This window comes from Poecilia reticulata, linkage group LG2 (genome assembly GCF_000633615.1).
Source record: "Poecilia reticulata strain Guanapo linkage group LG2, Guppy_female_1.0+MT, whole genome shotgun sequence".
Classification (NCBI taxonomy): Eukaryota; Metazoa; Chordata; class Actinopteri; order Cyprinodontiformes; family Poeciliidae; genus Poecilia; species Poecilia reticulata.
The window spans coordinates 4,567,424-4,586,945 of record NC_024332.1 but is presented as its reverse complement, the minus strand read 5'-3'; the positions used below and the strand labels follow the sequence as shown (position 1 = coordinate 4,586,945).

The following is a 19,522-nucleotide window of genomic DNA, read 5'->3' as shown; positions in this document are numbered from 1 at the left end:
TATTATTATTATTATTATTATTATTATTATTATTATTTTACCTTATTTCTGTGGCAGCAGTACGTGTGGATCTAAAACATGTTTCTTAAAATTAGCAGCAATATTTTGAAAATTATTTGGACAACAAAAGGAAGATGAATATTTTACATACCACAATGTATTATTTAATAAATTGGCAGTTTGAACCCAGGTAACAAATTTAGTTCGACTTATTTGTACTGCAAAGCAACAACAGCACCAGATAGCTATTAATTATCCATCCATCCATTTTCTTACACCCTTGTCCCTCAGTGGGGTCGGGAGGGGTAGTTATTAATTAATGAATTTTTATTAAATTTCCATCTGGGATTAATTGTTAAATTGAACTGAAAATAACGAATAAATAAACGTAAATGCATCACGATGTAATATTCTTTCAAGCGAATGGATCGTTGACATTGTATTTGATTCACGTTTGCTCAAAAACATCTCCTTCCGCTGTAGCTTCTTATCACTTCAACTTGACGTCCTTACGATAGGAGCACAGATGGGCGGCGGCATCATCAGCGCCGTCACAGATAAGGGGGGAAAAGGGTCACGTGCTCCTTGTTTACCGTGCAAAGTGGGAAGAGAGGGGGTTAAAGAAAGCTAGAGAGAGGCACCATGCGGTCAGGGTTCCTGCTGGCTGTTTATGACAAAGCAATAAGTCAGCGTGAATATGTCGATCCCCGGTTCAATAAAACAAAAAAACAAAAAAAAAAACAAAAGCACACACACACAGCTGGATCTGTTCACATGTATTTAATACAAACACAGGATTACAGTGAGTAAAATTATTGATCACGTTATGCAAACTGAGTCAGYGTGKGGAGCCTCATGAGAGATGGGATTGGAGACACTCATCATCTTACTGTAAACGGCATCGCCTGGTAATCTTCTCTGCTTTCAGTCATTCTCTAAAAGTCACAAATCAACATAGCAAACTATATCTGGTGCATCTTAAACATATTCATACCCGTTGAACATTTTTATATTTTAGAAATGTAAACATCATAGGTAACTTCTGAAGGGAGTTGAATAAAAACACACCATAGTTATGGTAACTAAATAAGATGGTGGACGGCTGTTGCTAAGAGTGGAGGGGAGTGGAAAAACTTCAGAGCGTACCTGCTTTTGCACATTGCCAGACGTCAAGCCTGCAAAGGCAGAAAAGAGGAACTTCTTTTATTTCCTCCTAGGATAGAAGAGCATCGATCCCTGCAGGTGTAAGGACCAAAGCCTGCAGGAGGTCAGACAGAGAGATAATGCCCTTCACGACGTCCAACCTGTCCACCAGAACCAGCCGGTGGACCTGGAAGAAGAAGAAAAAAGGTTTTTTTTGGTGTGTTTTTTTTAGCACCTGATCTCCCGATCTGATGGCAAAACACAAGCCTTAATAACACAAACCTCTGCTTTAACTATCCGATCTATGACCGTTTCTAAAGATTCATCTGGATAGCACTTCATCACACCCTCAACGCAACACGTGCGTCTTCGAATGGCTTCCTCCATCGTCATGTCCAGGTTGTTATAGGTCTTCTGGGCTGCCAGATTCTGTTATGGAAAATAAAAAAAAGAAGAAGTCAGCAAGCAATGGTACCGAAAGACAGAAATCAGAGCCTTAGATCAGATCTTTTCTGCTGTACTCACGATGACATCAAATCTTGAGTAGAGCGCCACCACTTTGCCTGTGAAAACAAGCAACTTGAATGCTGATACAGTCTGAAGAGCTGATAATATCGATGAGATGTAAAATGCTGGCTTTAAAAAGCATACTTTGCCCATCCACCACAGGGAGTGCCGACACTCGCCGCTCCACAAATATGGACAGGGCTTCATAAAGCGATGATGTTTGGTGGACTGTAGCAATGTTCCTGAACGTCCCTATGCCCAGCTCCTGGACAGGCCTCTTTAGAAATGCAGGCTTGGGCAAATTTTTTCCCTGAAAATACATCCGGAAACTATAAAGTACAGTGCTGTGAAAAAAGAAAAACGTTTTTGTCCCCATACGGATTCCTTCTGGTTGTGTTGTTTTATTTCAGAAAATAACAGCACTAATGCAGATGTGACTAACTCACAAATATGTGCAGGAACTTGAGGATTCGCTTGTGGGTCAGGATGTGCAGAACGTTTCCCGACTCCGGGTCGATGACAGGCAGCCTGTGGATCTTGTATCTGAGTAAGGAATAGATGGCATCGAAGAGGCTGGACAGGAAAAARGGGACGTAAGAGAGGAATTTGATGCTCTGCGGAAAAGTCTGTGAGAATTTACTCTAAGAGTTTTTTGTTTTCACCTGGCCTGCGGAGAAATACTGATAAGGAACTGAGTTGGAGACTTTAAGTACACATCTAGATTAAAAAACAAAAAACAGGAAGAGCTCAATTTGATATTCAGCGAGATTTTAGCTTCAAGATAATGTTATTGTTAGTGGTTGTTATTTACTTTGAAGGGAATCACCTCTCCATGTTTCAATCTTATGGCTCTCCAGTCCATACATTTGGACCTTTGGGAGGAAACAAGAACAAATAAGAAAWGCTAACTCTGTTTCCCKCTCTTCCCTTTACGCAACTTTGTTTTACTCTCTGCACCAGTCTTTACAATCCCAGAGTTGAGAAGCAATAATGTAAACTTACAATCATCAGATAAGAAGTAAAAATTACGATCCAAGAACAGAAAATATAAGTTTAAAACAAACACCAACTAAGCAGTTAGATATCAAGTCCTAATTTGTAGATAATGTTGGTGTAAAAGTGTCATACAGCAGAACCTCCACCAATACTGACCTAACGGAGTTACTAAAGTATATTCATGCTCACCATTGGTGACTTGTAATAACAATGGAGTATGTTGATGAAATCAGTAATAGTCAGCATACCTGTGGAAGAAGCGGAGTTACACCCCTGTTCTTACACAAACCAACATTAAACAACACTGTAGACGGGGAAAYACAGGCCTTACCCACAAACCTCTGCAGCTTGCTGTCCCAGAGAGGGGCAGCCCTCAAGCCATTTGCCACCAGGGCAAAAAAGGCCTTTTTCACCTTCAGAGAAAACGGAGCGAAAGTCAATAGCAAGCAAGTAATGTTTCAGTTACATTAGTGGTTTGAAAGAGGTGGCATAGAGAGTGTGAAGTCAGATACCAGCATCATAGTTTAGCTTTAGCAAATTAAAATACTTTTATTCCTCTGATCTTGATCTTAATGTGCTGCTTCGGCTGCAAGAACAGGAAAGAGGAATGTGGTCCGACCTCCCTGGGCTGGAATACCTGTTAACGGACGCTAAGCGTTGATGAACTCCAGACAACACAGATGTGAAGCAGTGATATAGCTGGACATTAACTCAGCAGATTACTGGAAAGCTAAATAGTCAAACACTTTTTAGTTAAAATGGTACCTGAATGTTGGAGTTTGTATAGAAACAGGAACGACTGCTCCTTTAATAGCATAATGGTGTAATATTATGATATTGATAAAGAATTGATAAACATYTCATGTTTTGAATTGGAATAAAATGTTCAGTGTTCCCAACAYATTTGCTAATATGAAAATGACAATCTATTATTACTATCATTATCATTATTGTGTATGGAGTTTCTAGGCTTTTGTTTACTTTTTTTTTTTTTGGCAATTATTCCCTCTGATTTTGGATGCTGTGCAGCTGGAAGGATTTTTCCTATTTTTCTTTTCAGACAGTTGCTATGATACATAACCATGGCAACMATGGTKGCAGACAGAGATTTAAAAGGAAGCAGCAAAAAGCAAATGAGGTGGATTAGAAGTGCTGACGCTGACATCCAGGACATTTTACTGCAACTTGAACACTGAGCAACAAGATTGTCACACGGCAACACACTTCAACCAGAGGCCTCTTCAGTTTAGTTGCAAGACTGACTGCTACTGGAAATCCTTCCTGCCCACAGCATCCTCATCCACAACATTTTGAATAAGAGTTACAAGAACATTTAATCCTCCTTTGGGATGAATAAAGTATTTTTAATTGAATTGCAAGGATTTTGAGCTTTATGCAGTTCTTAAGCTCCCGATATCAACAAAATCTAACTTTATACGTTTATATACTTTTCTGATTGAGAATCCCTTGTGTCCACGTTTCTATTGGAAAAGTCTACGCTTACCTGTAATGTTGTATCAAATATAACCAGTTTGCAGCTGATTGGAATGGCGTCGTAGCAAGTGTGACTTTTCATGAAGTTGAGGTAGACCGTGGTATCAGCCTCTGGGAGAACCCACAGCGGTTCATCAGCGTGGAGACAGACGCATGCATACAATATGTGATGCACTAACACATACCAAGAAATGTACAAATGCCTGCATGTGCACAACTGCAACAGAGTGGCCCTTGTAAACAAACCTTGTTTCTTCACCTTCGGCTCCTCTGGTGAACACGACACCTACAAACACAACGCGAGTATTTTCTAAAGACCTTAAAATCCAACCTCTGTAAATGATCCATTTCATTGGCAGCTCAGTAGCAAACAAACCTGTGAAAGAGGCTCCATTATCCTGCTTGTCCATGAACAAAAAGGTCTCGAATGACAGGGACTGTTTGGTTTGTTACCCTCTCCTTCAAACCAGTTGGGTCTATATTAGGAGCTGCAGAGTGGCATGCAGAGCGTTAGGCTGTTGGCGGCGGAGTAGAGGGGGAGGGAGGGGAAAAGGAAGCTGGCAAGGGTTCAAGGGGAGGGACAGTCYGTTTTATCCCAAATCTAGACATCTGCTTTTTTGTCCTTCAGGACATTGTGTCCTTTTACTCCCATTGTCTCTCCTGGTGAACCTGCATAATTTGAGAACATTTATTATTACATGAAATCATATAAACCACAACTGAGATTGCACCGTTTAACTTGAAATCTTCTGGCACTGTAACAAGGTTCCCAGGAAGAGAAATCAAGCCCACAGCATCACCTCCACCTTACTGCACCAGTAGGACTCAGGTTGCTCATCATCTCTGATGACTTTAAGTCACTGCGAATACGCTGCTTTATTATAATAAACGCTAGAATATTTAGAGAGAAAAAGTTAAGAGTTCAACTTCAAATAAATGCAAACAAGGAAAGAAAACACTTTTTATAAAAGCATTTATTAATTATGGGTTCATCCTATTTTTCTTACACCATTTACAAAATTAAATGTTTTTTCTGCTCCAAAATGTATTAAATCCAAACCTTGAATGTATTTTTACCCCCATTCCTTGCTTAATTGCAATAAAAATATGTTTTTCTTCTTCTATGGTGTTCAAAGCAGCAATAATAAAGACAAGTGGTGTATTTAAGCAAAATGTGCAAATTCCAGATTGCATTAAAAAAGAAAACACTTCAGTTAGCCTTCTAATGTGTTGGACACAGAGCCAATGAACCTGCTACAAAACCCATAGAAGCCAAATCTTCAACAGGTATTATTACCAACATGAAATACGGTGCATAAGAGAAGGAAATGTTAAATATTGCAGAGAAAACAGCATGTCTTTAATCTCAATGAAACAAGTGACAGGTGCATTTGGATATGCAGATAAAGCTTCCACTCAGTAGTCTACTTCCACTTTGACACTTTCCTTTGCAGGTATCGAACCCCAACTACTTACTCTGAACAAAACAAAATCAGTGCTTGCAGCAAATTTGACCAAAATCTGACCCAAACTGATAGAAGAACAGACAAATGGTAACGCAGAGTAYGCATGAGCAAAGTGAAAACTTAGGAAACAGCCTATGCTGGTTAAATTCGTCCTCCTTGTAAAGCTAGTAAGATAAGCGCTCACTGGAAAGCTTTCTTATAGATATGCTTAGCAACCTTTAAACAAATACGCTAACCGCCCCGATGAGATGCCATCTTGTTTTTTTTACAATTTTTATCATGTATAACTCAAGACATTCGGAAGAAATCTTGTTCATCCCAATATGAAAAAGCAGATTTGTCACCCTTAAGAGCGCCTCAGTAAAAATAAAAGTGCCACTTTACGTCTGCGCTCTTAACAACATGACAGTGGTGAGTCATGAAAACAAAAGCTTTTACGGTTTCCAGGGGTGTTTCCAGCATGACAATGGGCGACGCCTCTCTAGCCAGGCATGAGCAGAGCCTCAGGTCGGCACGGCAACAGATCTACAGTTGAAAACACCCTAAAGTGTGAGTCCAGGCTTGATCCTGCGGCTCCCATCAGGCTGGAGGAAAGCCACGCCGACTGAGGATAGGGTTTGACAGGACCGAGGCGAGGGAGTGCCGAGGTGTTTCGAAGTACACACTGAAGATGAGGAAGGTTTGGAAGACAGCCGGAACAGTCGAAGGAGGAAGACGGCCAGGCTCGGGGAGATTCCGCGTTGGGATTTTTGACACGATGTGCACGGCTCATGGAGGCCAGCAGAGAACCCCAGAGACACAAAACAGAGTTTTTTGCAGAACCAGACGGAGAATTGTTCTGTCTGTTTTGCTGGCTGATTTCAAGAGAAGTGGTTTGACCGTTCAGAGACTTATTGGTCAGAACACAACATGGCGGGCGGTGGGCCGGCGTGGCTGCTTCTGGGCTGAGACTGGGGGTCGGGAGGAGGCCGATTTCGTTTGACGAAGGCAGCGCGGATTGGTCGCCTCTGCACAGACTGAGCTGGTGCACAACGGCACTGCTAGCAATAAGACCGGCTACACTGGTCAGATACACCAGGCCGAGCATACAGGACACCTAAAAACACACACGGGAAATATAAATTTACTCTCTTTGCATTAAAAGCCTCTTCTATTTTGACTCCACTGTTCCCTTCTAAACAGGTTTCTAACCTTTACAAAGTGCTGATAGATGGCAGCGAGGGCGTGACTCCATGCGGAGTGATCCAGCAGCACACACAGGTCAGTGTAGGTGAACCAGCCACGTCTCATTCCTTGCTTCTCCGCAATGCTGCAAACAACAGCCACCGCCAAAATGCAAAACAAACAAACAATGAAGATCCAAAATCTCTTATTACAATTTATTTTCTTTTTTTTAAACAAAACACCACACCCTCGGTCAAAAACTGTATTGATTCATGCTTCTGCAATCTTTACTTATGGCTCAACAAGAAGTAAAACGTTCAAACATTTCACAATAAATTATAACCTAAACTGATATTAACTTTACTTTCTGAAAATGACAAAAAAAATTTCACATTTTAAGATTAAAAAGTACACACCTCGTTTCCAGGTGGCGGAGTATATCAAAGAAGTCCTTTGGCTCTGTGAAGAGGCTCCACTCCTGGGGAATAAAACACGAGTCAAGATAAATCATACATGCAGAAAAACATTAACACACACACACGTCCGCGCGCGCGCAGTCTCACTTACAATGGCATTCAAGAAACTCATCTCCAGGTTGTTGATCGTTTGGACGTCCAGTTTCCCAGCTGCTCCCCACTCGTCATTGAAAACCTCCTCTTCCTCACCTTCATCGTAGAGGTATTTGCTGGCAACCATCTGGAAAACAATCAGAGAGAACATTTAAAATCGCCTTAAAATTCACACACATGCTATTAATAATGCTACTTTGTATTTATAACGACACATGACCCCCAAAACCCCAACCTCCCCAGCCTTCGAAGTGCATACCATCGAGATAAGGAAAAGGTCAGACGAGGAGATCTTTTGCAGATACTCTGGGTTTCTGTGTCGGAGTCTTTCTATGTAAACCAATGCCAGCATCATGGCACATGGAGAAATGCAAGCTTCCCTAAGCCAAGAGAGAAGCGTGTTTTAGTAAAAAATGACGACAGGCATAATACTTTGAAACAAGTGATATTATGGAAAGAACTAACCTTGCAACATGAGCAGCATACTTCTTTTGGAGCTTTCGGATTGGGCTCGGGGCAGACTTTTGGAAAATTTCAACAGCAATATCTGGAAGCACAAAGTCAACATGATGGCCACTAATAACATAAACCGACATGGAACTGCAAAATAGCACAATACAATAAACCTAACGTTATAATAAAGTTATAAAATAATGAGTTTTGAGGTGAGTCGTTTTTGGTATTAGTTTAGACTAATCTAGATGTAGTTTGAAGAGTCTAGGTATTCTAGGGAAGATTAAAAACTCTTAATAGGTAAAAATGCGGAATTTCCCTTTAGCAAGCCCCGCTAAGTATTTCTGGTGCTAAACCAGGAMAACACTCACCTGTAACAGGGCAAGAAAGGGCATCTAGTGAGACATCTTTGTCCAGGCCATAATACAGTCTTTTTCTCACTCGCTCGCTCAGTTTTTGGTGTCCAGGAAGAAACTGCAATAACATGAGCTATAATTCAATGCAACATGACAAAAATTACCACATACAAAGGACAAAAACAGCTTAAAGTCGACATAAGCTGACATGAAAGATATGTTCCTTTTACACCGCAGCAGTAGAGGAAACCATCTGTAATAACAATTAACCACAACCCAGACTCTGACGCTAGTTAGCGTGCTAGGCTAACAGCTAATAAACACCCGTTACTCGCTAAGAAATACCAGAGTTACAAAATTATAGCATGTTATTTTTAATTTTATAGCAATAACTAGTGTTAAAGTTGAGTTCAAACTTGTTGAATAGCGGTTTCACAATTTTCTCCCCTGCCATATAAGGCAGTCCGCGTTATCTGTCACTCACATCGGCAAGCTAACGAGCTTAGGATCTGCTAGCATGACTCTAACTCATCGACATACCGTGAACTCCTGGAAGTCCGAAAACTGAAACGTGTTTTCATTAAATAACGCGTCGAAATCCATAGTTACTGTAAATTACACATCAGTAGGTCAAATTTAGAGGAGAAATAAAGTCTGCCCGGCCTGGTGCCTCCTCCCTGCCAAGCTTAACTTAGCTTGAAAACACGCCCTGACAGCCAGTGACGACTAAACCGCCTGGTGTTGTGTTTGCTTTCGTTTCAGGCAAATTGAGGCCTTTTTGACGGCAGGGGGCGCTGCGAACACAGGAGTACGGAACCCAGAACGTACCAAAATACTTCTACTTCTTCCTATCTATAATGGCGGATCGCAAGGAACTTTAAGTTGCATACCGCCACCTACTGTACATGAGTATGTAGCTACATTACTTTACATCTGTTAAATTCTATTTTTTTACTTTGTATTCTGAAGATAAATAATGATTTCCTTAATCTGTAAATGTCCACTATGTTGCCTTCATTTCCTAATATTCTTTTAAGACTCCATTCCTGTCCTGTCCTTCCAACCATTCTTCTCAGTGTTTCCCTTTCAGGCTCATGATTTACAATTCATCAATATATGTTCTACATTTTCTTTCTTTCCACATCCTTCACATTTACCAGTTTTCCTCCCCTATTAGACATAAAATATCATTTGAATAGGTATGACCTACTCTTTACCAAAATAATTTCTGATCTTTGTGCTTATGTATTTTAATATTAAAGTTAAGTTTTTACAAATTTGAGTTCATCATATGAAGAGATGCTCAGAAAGAATTTCTTATTTCAACGGCCGACACCCAAAAACAAACTTCGAAGCGTATCACATTCTTTTTTCTAAAAGCTTAAAATCCTTATCCTTCAGTAATTATTAAAGGCAATACATTCTCATTAAAATCTAATGGAAATTTATGTTTTTCATTTAGAGTCCAGAACTTGTGAAAAATAGATTTTTATTGTTTATTATAACAAGGCAATCACTTCTATAATTTCCACAGAACCAAGTATACATTTTCAGATCCACAAGTCGGTAGATTGAGGGAAAAAAAAAGAAAGAAAAAGAGTTGAAATAACACGGTTCAGCACAAAGTGTATGTTTACATTTCACATACTGAGAACTAATAGTTGTGTTTGTGTGTATCCTGACGGTGTGAAATGGTTGGTACAGCAGAAGACATGCATGACTGTTTCTGTGAACCATTAGGAGAATAAAGCAATTATTACATCCCACTATGCTAAACTGAACTGTACACTTAAAAAGTTTTACCTCAAGTAACCTACATGTTGACATATAAAAGAAAATTCCTGACAGCTTGTACTTCACCCCATTGTCATTCATAACAGTCGCGCTGAGTTATTCATTTCTTGATTAAGCTGAATGGTCTTATTCCCTTGTATTTTAATTTCTTTAGAGTTCAAAAATTGATGGCTTATTAGAAGAGAAAAAAGAGAGATAACATAAAGTAAATGCAAAACATAAGAACAAAAGGACAAAAAACCCTGACGAGTAGTAGAAGTACGGCTTTTTTTTTTTTTACTATTTTGATATTTTGCCCTGGTATCTCAATATCATATCAGCTAGGATATGAGCTTCAACATGAGTGTATATTTTCATACGTCTGACAGTAGTGTCACATCCTCAGTTCTTTAAAGGCACCTTCCCTTTTTCTACCTGACCTGACATTGCACAGACACTTGGAACGTTTCCTAAAATAAATAACATCACCACGTCGCTCAGTGTTCTTTTACTTTTAAATAAAGCATCAAATCTGACAAGAAGAGTACAAAAACACACTTTGTTGTCTCAAGCAATAAATACATTCAATGCCCTTGATGGGCTGAAGAGGTGGACGGTGGCTGTAGTTTCTCAGACTTGCGATCTTTTGCTTCGGTGTCTGAGGAGGAATCCGAGTCGTGGGCCTGCTGCTGCTTCAGCCACATGTCTGCATATAGACCCCCTTTGGACAGCAATTCGTCATGCCTTGGAAAAAGAGCGGGTTGACATTTAATCCCGATTCAGGGAAATTTGCTCCAAGTTGGCGACAGGATCAGGGGAGAAACCTACCGTCCTCGTTCAGCGATCCGACCCTCACTGATCACCAGGATCTGATCCGCTCCAATGATGGTGGACAGCCTGTTTTTTTTATTTAAAGTAAGGGAGTCCATTAGTGACAAAATGAAAGTAGATTGTTACTTATAGTCAAATAAAGCCAGAGCAATACTTTTTCGTTTCCCTATCCGTATGCAGACGTGAATCATATACAAGTCAAACTCTGATTCCTGCGTTTTCCTCTTACCTGTGCGCTACGACGACGGTTGTGCGATTGGTGCAGACTTTGGCCAGAGAGGCCTGGATGTTGCGCTCTGTCTGCGTGTCCAGAGCTGATGTTGCCTAAAGAGAAACTCGGTTATAAAACTTCAGACTTCTGGTATTTTATTCAAGGTTATTTTCGTGCAGCGTTGCTCTGATACCTCATCCAGCAGGATGATCTGAGGTGCCTTCAGGATTGTTCTGGCAATAGCAACCCTCTGCTTCTCACCTCCGCTCAGCTTCAGACCTCTCTCGCCCACTTGCGTGTCATAGCCTGCAAATATCACAACATGGTGAAAAGAAGTAGAAAAAAAATACATATATATATATATATTTTTTTTCAAATTACCCATAAAGCAAACAAGAAAATAAGAGGATTAATTGTAAACTGCAAGTTTAACAGGTTACCTTCAGGGAAAGTCATGATCTTGTCATGTATGTCTGCAGCTATGGCTGCCTCCTCCACCTCGCTGTCGGACGCAGTGATGCGACCGTAGCGAATGTTTTCCCTGATCGTGTCGTTAAAGAGCACCGTATCCTGAGGAACCACACCGATGTGCGCCCGGAGAGATCTTTGCTTCACCTGAGGAAACACAAGGCAATGATAACTGAAGTGTGTAGTCAATAAACTAAAGTTAAATTAAAGAGCAGACTCTGTGCCAGGCCACAAATTCAAATGAATCCAAATTCAAGCTGGTGGGTTTGCTCACACTTATGTCAAGATTTGACAATGTGGAATGTGTTGATGCCCAGGTTTTGCCTTACAAACATAACTTTACAGCCTTTGGTCAGCTTTCGGCAGTGCTCCTGGCTCAAACTTTCTGTGTATTTTTTGAGCTTTACGCACGAGTAAATTTACACATTCATGCATTCATTACACATTATTTGCCCTTAAAATAGGACAACATTTTGAAGAATTCTGGTGTCATACCAGACTCTTACGTTTGAGATATCCTGGCCATCAATGCGAATGCAGCCTCCCTGAACATTATAAAAGCGGAAAAGAAGGCGAATGATGGTACTTTTCCCAGATCCTGATGGTCCAACCTTAAAAGGAGAGCAAAAAAACAAAAGATCGTAAGAGAGCACATGAAATATATTAATAATGAGAAATTCCCTATTTAAATTCACCATACCAGTGCAACAGTCTGTCCTGGAAGAACGGTGAAGGAGACATCCCTGAGAATTTCCTTTCTGTAAACATGTTCAAAATCCTTTAGTATTTTCAGACTTTGTACGCAACTTTACACTAAAATAAAAGTAAACGTGAACAAACCCATTGGTGTAGCTGAAGTAGACGCTGTCAAACTCCACTCTTCCCAGTTTGAACTGCAAATTTCCAGCATTAACTTTGTCTTTCACCTGAAGAAAACACGCAGAACATTTAGAAGAAACGCTACACCACCAATCCAAGCGCTCTGCAGTTTCAAACAAACCTCCTCTTCTTCCTCAAACAGCTTGAACATGCTTTCCATGTCGATGAAGGAATTCTGGATCATTCTGCAGGACAAAAAAGGCAAAAAATTATTTTACAAAAGTTTCAGAAGAACTTATATAAACCCAATAGAACCTCATTTTTACCTGTAGTAGGTTCCAAACCAGTTGAGAGGGGTGTAAAGCTGGATGATGTATGTACCGAAGAGAACAAAATCTCCCACCTGGAATCAGAAGGCTGCCGTTGTCACAATAAGAAGAGAAACATCAGAATATGGTGAGAATAAACCGATTCAGCACCTGAAATTTCCCCTCTGTAACAAAATAGGCACAGAGCAAAGAGCCGGCCAGCAGTCCAGATCCGATGATGACGTTCTGGGTTTGATTGAGTAAGGCGAGGGACGCCTGAGTCTTCCACTCTGAAGCCTAAAACAGGAGCAGATATGACACAATTAATATAGTCGATGTTATGAGAACAAATAATCGTTCTCCTGAATCCCAGGTGGATACCTCGTCTAAGATTGCGTGTAACAAAACTTTTCAAAGAAACTATTCTCATCACATTGCTTAGAAAAAGCCGTCACTACCTTGGACCTACCTGATACTTCAAGATGGCGTCTTCAAACCGGCCGACCTCGTAGTTCTCTGCGTTGTAGTATTTTACCTATTAAGAAGACAAAAGAAGAACAAATTTGACTCGGGGGGGATTTTAAGGCATACAAATATTTGTTTTATTTTGTTTCGTATCGTAATTATAACATAATCGACCGACATCGGCATTCATTTGATTATACCGTTTCAAAGTTCAACAACGAGTCCACAGCTTTGGACTTGGCAGCGTTGTCCTGCAGATTCATGTCCCGTCTGTACTTGGTCCTCCACTCAGTGATGATGATGGTCAGAGCTACAAGACATCAATAATTAAAGCCATCCTAAGCCTTCTTTAAGATTGTTTTGCAGATGCAGAGCTGTGAAAAAGTAATTGTTCCCCATACGGACTTCAAGTTTATGCTTTTCTGCCTCACTATAAAGATTTCAGATTGTCAAACCAAATTTTTAATCAAATCTGAGTAAATATACAAAAAAACCCCAATCCAAATCATTAAATAGAATCTGTCTGACAATGCGAAGCAGGCAAAAAGATCTTACAAAGCAACACAACATGTTCTGATCTAAAAATAAAATTCCAACGTGGCTGAATTAAAACAATTCTGCTATGAAGAGTGAGCCGGAACTGGCAGGAGCAGTTATTAAATTTAAGGGGCAAATACTTTTTTGCAGCAGTTTAATTTCAGACTCTTGTAGGCACAGGTCATCGTCATGGTTACGCTTCAACAAGCAGTACTTACCGAGGTACAAGGTCATGCAAATGAAGATGATCAGGCCGAACCAGGCGTTAAAGTTAGTGATGAAGTAGATGATGGAAATGACAATATCAGCGATGGTTGGAAAGATGCTAAACACAATGTAGCTGTGAAAAAAAAACATTTATTTTAGTTGTTTTTTTATTTTATTTTATTGGTTTTGGTTTATTTCACGATGCGAACAAAACACAGACCTGAGCAGGCTGTTGATTGACGACGTGCCGCGGTCGATGCTCCTCAGCACGTCGCCGGTTTTGCGCCCCAGGTGCCAGCGCAGCGAGAGAGAGTGCAGGTGGGCGAACAGGCGGACCTGCACCACCCGATTGGTGAATTGCTGCACCCGGATCCAGAGGAACGAGCGCATGTTGCTGACGAACCCGGAGGCGCCTGAAGAAGAGGACGAGCGGAATACGTCAGAATACGTAACAAAGTCAAGAAATCTCTCCGATTCTAAACATTTACACATGTAGAGGCGGCACTCACCTGCTCCCCCACCCTGCAGGAACTTCAGTCCGACATACACACCCACTGTGGACGCCACGGTGTGCCAGCTGCTGCCATTGGTTAACCCATTAACTGTGAAAAAGGGCAACAAAGAAACATTTTTATCCAGCTCAAATCTCACACACCTAAAACATGTGGTCTCACTCACCGATATTTTTATAGTAGATGGGTACAAAGACATTAATAACTCTCTCCACTCCCAGCAGGCCCAAGCAGAAGACGACCAACAGCTGGAGGACGATGTTGCCTCGGGGCCACATGTAGGGAAGAAGCAGACGGACCTTCTTCCTGAACCCCTGCCAGGTGGACTGGTTCTCCTCTGGCCTTCCTAACAGGCTCTAAATAAAAAAAWAAAAAATAAAAAAAAACATGAAATACAGGCCCATGCAAAAGTTCTGACACATTGAACTTGGGCAAGTTTTGCAAAAATAAAAAATAAAGTAGAAAAAGTRTCCGTCCCTATCCTAAAACACTGCTGTGGACTCAGGGGGATGGAACAGAAATGCAGATTTTTTATTTTTTTTTTAAAAGGTTGAATATACATTTTTTATTATTTTTTTTGTTGCTCATACTCTCCAACCTGTGCGCTGTTTTCCACGTCCCGCTCGTCTTCATTGATAAGGAGAATGTAGGGCTTTCGGGGCAAGCCGGGGGCTTTCAGACCAACGAAGAAGAGCAGCCCGGAGCAGACGTAGCGGATCACCCAGAGAGCAAACTCCACCTGAAAGATTCAACGACATCTTAAACTACATAGACAATATAGATGTTTACTTATCTTCTGAATGAGCTTCAATTTAGGGCTGAAAGGAATAGAATAATAAAAAAAAGAAAATACTTTACTGATCCCCCAGGGGAAATGGCTTATTCGTTGACAAGCTACACCGATCTTAGGTGTTACAATACAAATATATCCATAATAGATAATGTTAATAAGTTATATATATATATATATCTATATATACCTGGAGGGATGAAAGTAATTCAATATGACTGAATATAAATAAATAAAGGAAAGGAATGCTGTTACTGCATTTCAGGCAAGTAGAGGTTTCCCACTTCTTGTAAAAAAAAATAAAAAAAGATTAACTCAATTATTTGTTTATTTAAATTTTTAAATGCATTTCTAGTATTGTATAAAATAAGCTTAAGTGGTTAAATGAAAAATCTGATCAATTTTATTTGGTTAATGATCAGAATAATCAATAGAATAATCAGTTAGCTGCAGCTCTTGTTTAGTTACATGGAGATTCAATAAAAACATGTGTTTACACAATAGATAAGCAGGCAAACTAGAGAAGCAGCTTTGGTTATGAGCTGACTAACTCTGACTCAGCATGGGTGGAGCTAGAGATTTTCTTTAAAAAAAAGGAAGTTGATTGAGCAGAAATGAGAATCTGAAGGCATGAATCAGCAGAAAAGAGAAACATCTTTCAGCATGTGTTGTTTGTTCTCAATGCTTTGCATGTTAGGCAGGTTTTGTACCTCGAAAAGGAGTGGCGCACAAAGCAAATACTTATCCAACCTTTGGCCTCTTTGACAATAAAATGAGATTTATTATAATCATCATAATCACCAGATTAAGTGCGACAATTGGGACTAATGCATGGATATTACACAAGATTTCAGGTTGTAGACATTAAAAAAAAAAAAAAAAGAAAGAAAGAAATCAAGTCTTGTTTTCTAGGTTTTGCCTCACCTCTTGCTGACTGGTCTCCAGCGCCCACCACCACTGCGAACTGTACCAGGAGACGAAGGCCAGGTTCTCAGCAGAGAAAGCAAAGGCCCAGAACACCAGCAGGGCGGTGCTGTGACCCCTCGTCCGGTCCATCAGGGGGACCCTCCGCCTCTCCACCCAGAGCACGCCCAACGCCCAGGACCACCCCAGCATCGAGAAGCAGCCGTACAGCACCACGTAACCCGGGAGCTCCCCGCCGTCGGTCGCTCGCCACATCAGCCCAGCCAGGAATTGGAGCAAGAGGACAATGGTGAGGACCAGCTGGAGGCCGTAGAGGTGGGAGCGAGGGATGAATTTGGACTCCATGGGGGTGCCATACTTCTGGTAGCAGATGCAGTGGACGGTGCCGAGGAAGAAGCAGATGGAGAGCAGGATGGTGGAGACGAGGGTGAAGTGGAAGCAGGGGGAGATACCCAAATCCACCCAGGTGTGGGAGATGGAGATGTTTCCCTCACAGTAGCTCTGGATGAACATTATCACTGCAGGAGCAGATGTAAGAGAAAAACAATAGGAGATAAGTAGTTGATGATTTCAGTCGTTCAATTAAAAAGTGGAACACAAGCAAGATGAAGATCCAATGCAGCTCCAGCGTTTTAACCTACTTGTGTTTATTTTTAAATCCCTGTCAAGCTGTATTCAAATTCGAACACATAATGTTTGGGTTTTGCCATAAAATTAACAGAAATAAATGCTGACATTTATAGCATGCTGCGTGCAGGGAAATGTTAAATACGTTTCCTTTTTCTTTCTAAACAGAAAAGAGAGACATAGAGTAAAGTGCGCAACATTTCTCCACGAGAGCCGCTACAATGATAAGGTGCATCAAAATATGGAAACGGTTCACATTTAAACTGCGGTATACTGAGAAAAATGAGTAGCAACCGTGCGTTTACAGATCTGCAAATACATTTGACGTTCAGTTTCGCTGTTGTTGATGTGTGAACCTTACCTTGCTCGTCCAATTCAGATAATATAGAGTAGAGCCTGCACTTATCGCCAACAGAGATTAGCCGTCCGGTGGGAGGATAACCGGTTTGTTGTCGCTAAAACCCTCGGTTTTAAAACTAAACCGCCGTATCTAGCTGAAGCTTCAGCTTCTTCTACGCTGTGTTTCTTCTGTCATTGCTGCTCTCAGCCGGGCGGATAAAAGCTCCAATACAGTCCGTCCTTGTAGCGTCAGGCGTTAAACAACAGCTAACCATGACTCGGCAATCGACGCTTACGCAACGACGTCTGACTGGACGGCAGCTACCGCGCCCCCCAGTGGACAAAAAATAAAACGACCTGTTCGAAAAATTGGATTATTGAAAGGTTCATTTATTTCAGTAGTATATTAATCCGGTAAGTCAAATACAAAATATATAGATTCATTACACTGAATGTGTTTTCAAACCTTTATTTCTGCTAATTGTGATAATTTTCTGCTTTAAGCGAATGGAAACACAACATTTAAGATTAGAAGATGAGCCCAGAGGTGGATAAAGTACCCAAAAGTACCACTAATTTAACATATTATTACTCAAATAAAAATAAAAAAAACTAGCTGTCAAAGATGTAAGAGTAAAAAAAGCAAAAAGGTTTTTGAAGTACTGAGTGATCAGATCATCTGATTTAATATTTCAAAATAATTTCATCAGACAGACAAAATATAATCTGCAAATTCTGATATTTTAGGCTAAAATGAAGATTAACACAAATACATAACATAATTGCAAAATTACAAATTCAAGAAGAACAAACAATATGTGATGTTAATTGTATCTTCTTGATCCCTAAATGACACCACAGGCTTAGCAGACAGGAAATAGCTCTTGTCACTTTATATTAAAGTTATGTGTCTGAGCATTTTTGGTTGAAACGTTTGTTCTTATTTCAGTGATTGTTAGTCCAGCAACTTCAGGGTACAGAGGTTACTCAAGTGTGCAAAGATAATGCGGTAAAAATACTCCTCAAAGTATCTCCGCTTTTAAAAAGTTATTGAAGTAAACAAATGTAAATAGTTACCGACCTCTGAATATGGTCATGTATACGTCCATCATTTTACAGACTGGCAACGTATCCAAAATGGAACCAGCTTACCAAAATCCCATAAGTCCTGAAATAACAAACCAGTTCAGCTGGATGGATATGTTTTCTTTTGAATGTATTTTTTGTCTTTACTTGTGTTGCATTTTTTGATTATCTGAAACAGTTAAGTGTGACATGGCAACAACAACAACCCAAACACCAAAAGCCTTATGGGAAAAGTGCGGGGAAGGGGGTATACTTTTTCACAGCCCTGCACTATTTATTCAGCAAATAGTTTGCTTTCTACTAATGAAGTTGCTCAATTACAATTAGCACGCCTCGCTTCTCACTTGTTGATCTGCTTTAACACTAGCACATTTATAAGCAGATCTACAGAATCAGAAGTTGTTTCTGCTTATTGTGTTAAAATTGTAGGTTTTCTATGTTGCTTTTTTAAAAGCAAAGATCTTTCAAATAATTTAAAAAAGTGAGATTAAAGCTTCAGATGAAAGTAAATCAGATTCAAACTAAGGGTTAGCCACAAAAGGAAAATGTTAAAGAAGTCGGCAGAATACAGCATTCAAGCATATTACTGAAAAGTTGAGTGGAAGGAAAAGCTTTTATTTAGACGACATGGACTACAGCTGGAGTCAGAGCTTCAAAAGCCACCACACACAAACATATTCAGGTTATAAGCCACAACGGTAACAGTCCTTGTGCTAAATTACTTCTGAACCAGAAACGACATCAGAAGTGGCTTACATGTGAAAAATAAATTGGTTTTTAACCACTGAGTTTTCTGAAGTCCACTTGAACGCCATTTTATCCCCTGTAGGGTTGGGAGGTGAACAGTAGATGGCACTAGATGCAAAGGTGTGAAAACAGACACACAGACGACACCCGTGAGTACAAGTTTTTCCCACTAAATCTTCACACCCGTTCATGCAGGTGGGAGGAGAAACTGCCTCTAGAAGTCACATCACAACACATGAGACGTTATTAACGTCAGCGCATCATCTGACAGCCAAATAAAAGCCCCCGACTGACTGGCTGATGACATTGTCCAGCAGCGACAGGGTTTGTCTTTCACTTAAAGGGGTAATTTCCAGCTCAGGGAACTCACAGAAATGCATCATCCTGCAGTGATGAGAGGCTTAAAGCTGAGTGCCTCGCCATTCAAACTGTAAATTCGGGGTTAGCAAAAAGAAAGGAAAGTGACTCTAACACCAGCTGTTATTCCTCTGGAGGAATAAATKAATCCCCAGAAATAGTCGGCGAACTAAAGAGGGGGTGAAGGCGAAGCATACACCCTGATGTGGAGTGGATAAAAAAAAAAAAAGAAATGAGAACTTTTTATGTCTTGTGTGAATTTACCCGCTCTCATACACACACACACACACACACACACACGCACACACACACACACACACACACACACACACACGCACGCACACACAAGAGGAAAAGAAAAAAAAGAGGCTAA

General features: G+C 40.5%; 3 protein-coding genes across 8 annotated transcripts; all 3 read right to left on the bottom strand.

Annotated features, from left to right (window-relative positions):
* Positions 1-763: 763 nt before the first annotated feature.
* prkag3a (protein kinase, AMP-activated, gamma 3a non-catalytic subunit) lies at positions 764-4,677 on the bottom strand. Of its 5 annotated transcripts, XM_008427420.2 has the most exons (14): positions 4,517-4,674; positions 4,387-4,426; positions 4,151-4,251; positions 3,194-3,283; positions 2,978-3,059; positions 2,836-2,894; positions 2,462-2,522; positions 2,313-2,367; positions 2,097-2,223; positions 1,795-1,960; positions 1,669-1,706; positions 1,426-1,572; positions 1,147-1,330; positions 764-935 (listed from the first exon to the last, which is right to left on the bottom strand). In XM_008427420.2, exons 1-13 carry the CDS (start codon positions 4,532-4,534, stop codon positions 1,214-1,216), a joined length of 1,101 nt encoding a protein of 366 aa, XP_008425642.1. In that variant the 5' UTR covers positions 4,535-4,674; the 3' UTR covers positions 764-935; positions 1,147-1,213. The 5 variants fall into 5 exon arrangements, with proteins under 5 accessions (XP_008425642.1, XP_008425619.1, XP_008425612.1 ...); XM_008427397.2 differs by having other exon boundaries at positions 2,477-2,522; positions 4,151-4,426; positions 4,517-4,677; XM_008427390.2 differs by having other exon boundaries at positions 4,151-4,426; positions 4,517-4,676.
* A 799-nt stretch (positions 4,678-5,476) lies between these two features.
* On the bottom strand, positions 5,477-8,917 carry cnppd1 (cyclin Pas1/PHO80 domain containing 1). The gene is made up of 8 exons (XM_008427431.2): positions 8,689-8,917; positions 8,164-8,266; positions 7,805-7,886; positions 7,599-7,719; positions 7,338-7,466; positions 7,187-7,248; positions 6,798-6,915; positions 5,477-6,702 (listed from the first exon to the last, which is right to left on the bottom strand). The coding sequence occupies exons 1-8, from the start codon at positions 8,749-8,751 to the stop codon at positions 6,088-6,090; spliced, it is 1,293 nt and encodes a 430-aa protein (XP_008425653.1). The 5' UTR covers positions 8,752-8,917; the 3' UTR covers positions 5,477-6,087.
* Positions 8,918-9,630: 713 nt separating this feature from the next.
* Positions 9,631-18,180, bottom strand: abcb6a (ATP binding cassette subfamily B member 6 (LAN blood group) a). 2 transcript variants are annotated; one of them, XM_008427443.2, is made up of 20 exons: positions 18,041-18,180; positions 15,994-16,511; positions 14,878-15,018; positions 14,446-14,635; positions 14,277-14,369; positions 13,988-14,180; positions 13,779-13,900; positions 13,224-13,333; positions 13,028-13,093; positions 12,730-12,855; positions 12,577-12,653; positions 12,432-12,495; positions 12,272-12,357; positions 12,132-12,189; positions 11,938-12,042; positions 11,404-11,578; positions 11,157-11,269; positions 10,982-11,076; positions 10,750-10,818; positions 9,631-10,665 (listed from the first exon to the last, which is right to left on the bottom strand). In XM_008427443.2, the coding sequence occupies exons 1-20, from the start codon at positions 18,069-18,071 to the stop codon at positions 10,506-10,508; spliced, it is 2,592 nt and encodes an 863-aa protein (XP_008425665.1). In that variant the 5' UTR covers positions 18,072-18,180; the 3' UTR covers positions 9,631-10,505. The 2 variants fall into 2 exon arrangements, with proteins under 2 accessions (XP_008425665.1, XP_008425673.1); XM_008427451.2 differs by lacking the exon at positions 18,041-18,180 and adding an exon at positions 16,982-17,267.
* Positions 18,181-19,522: the final 1,342 nt, after the last annotated feature.

Excerpts from the sequence above, each read along its gene's own strand:
- abcb6a (XM_008427443.2), bottom strand. The coding sequence starts at position 18,071 with ATGATGGACGTATACATGACCATATTCAGAG. Across the intron at positions 14,370-14,445 it reads CATCTACTATAAAAATATCG|TTAATGGGTTAACCAATGGC; the intron begins GTGAGTGAGACC and ends CCTTTTTCACAG. Across the intron at positions 14,181-14,276 it reads CCTGCAGGGTGGGGGAGCAG|GCGCCTCCGGGTTCGTCAGC; the intron begins GTGAGTGCCGCC and ends CCTCTTCTTCAG.
- prkag3a (XM_008427390.2), bottom strand. Across the intron at positions 2,224-2,312 it reads AGTATTTCTCCGCAGGCCAG|CCTCTTCGATGCCATCTATT; the intron begins GTGAAAACAAAA and ends TTTCCTGTCCAG. Across the intron at positions 1,961-2,096 it reads TCAAGTTCCTGCACATATTT|GGAAAAAATTTGCCCAAGCC; the intron begins GTGAGTTAGTCA and ends ATGTATTTTCAG.
- cnppd1 (XM_008427431.2), bottom strand. The coding sequence starts at position 8,751 with ATGGATTTCGACGCGTTATTTAATGAAAACACGTTTCAGTTTTCGGAC. Across the intron at positions 8,267-8,688 it reads CGGACTTCCAGGAGTTCACG|TTTCTTCCTGGACACCAAAA; the intron begins GTATGTCGATGA and ends ATGTTATTGCAG. Across the intron at positions 6,916-7,186 it reads CTCCGCCACCTGGAAACGAG|CATTGCGGAGAAGCAAGGAA; the intron begins GTGTGTACTTTT and ends TGTTGTTTGCAG.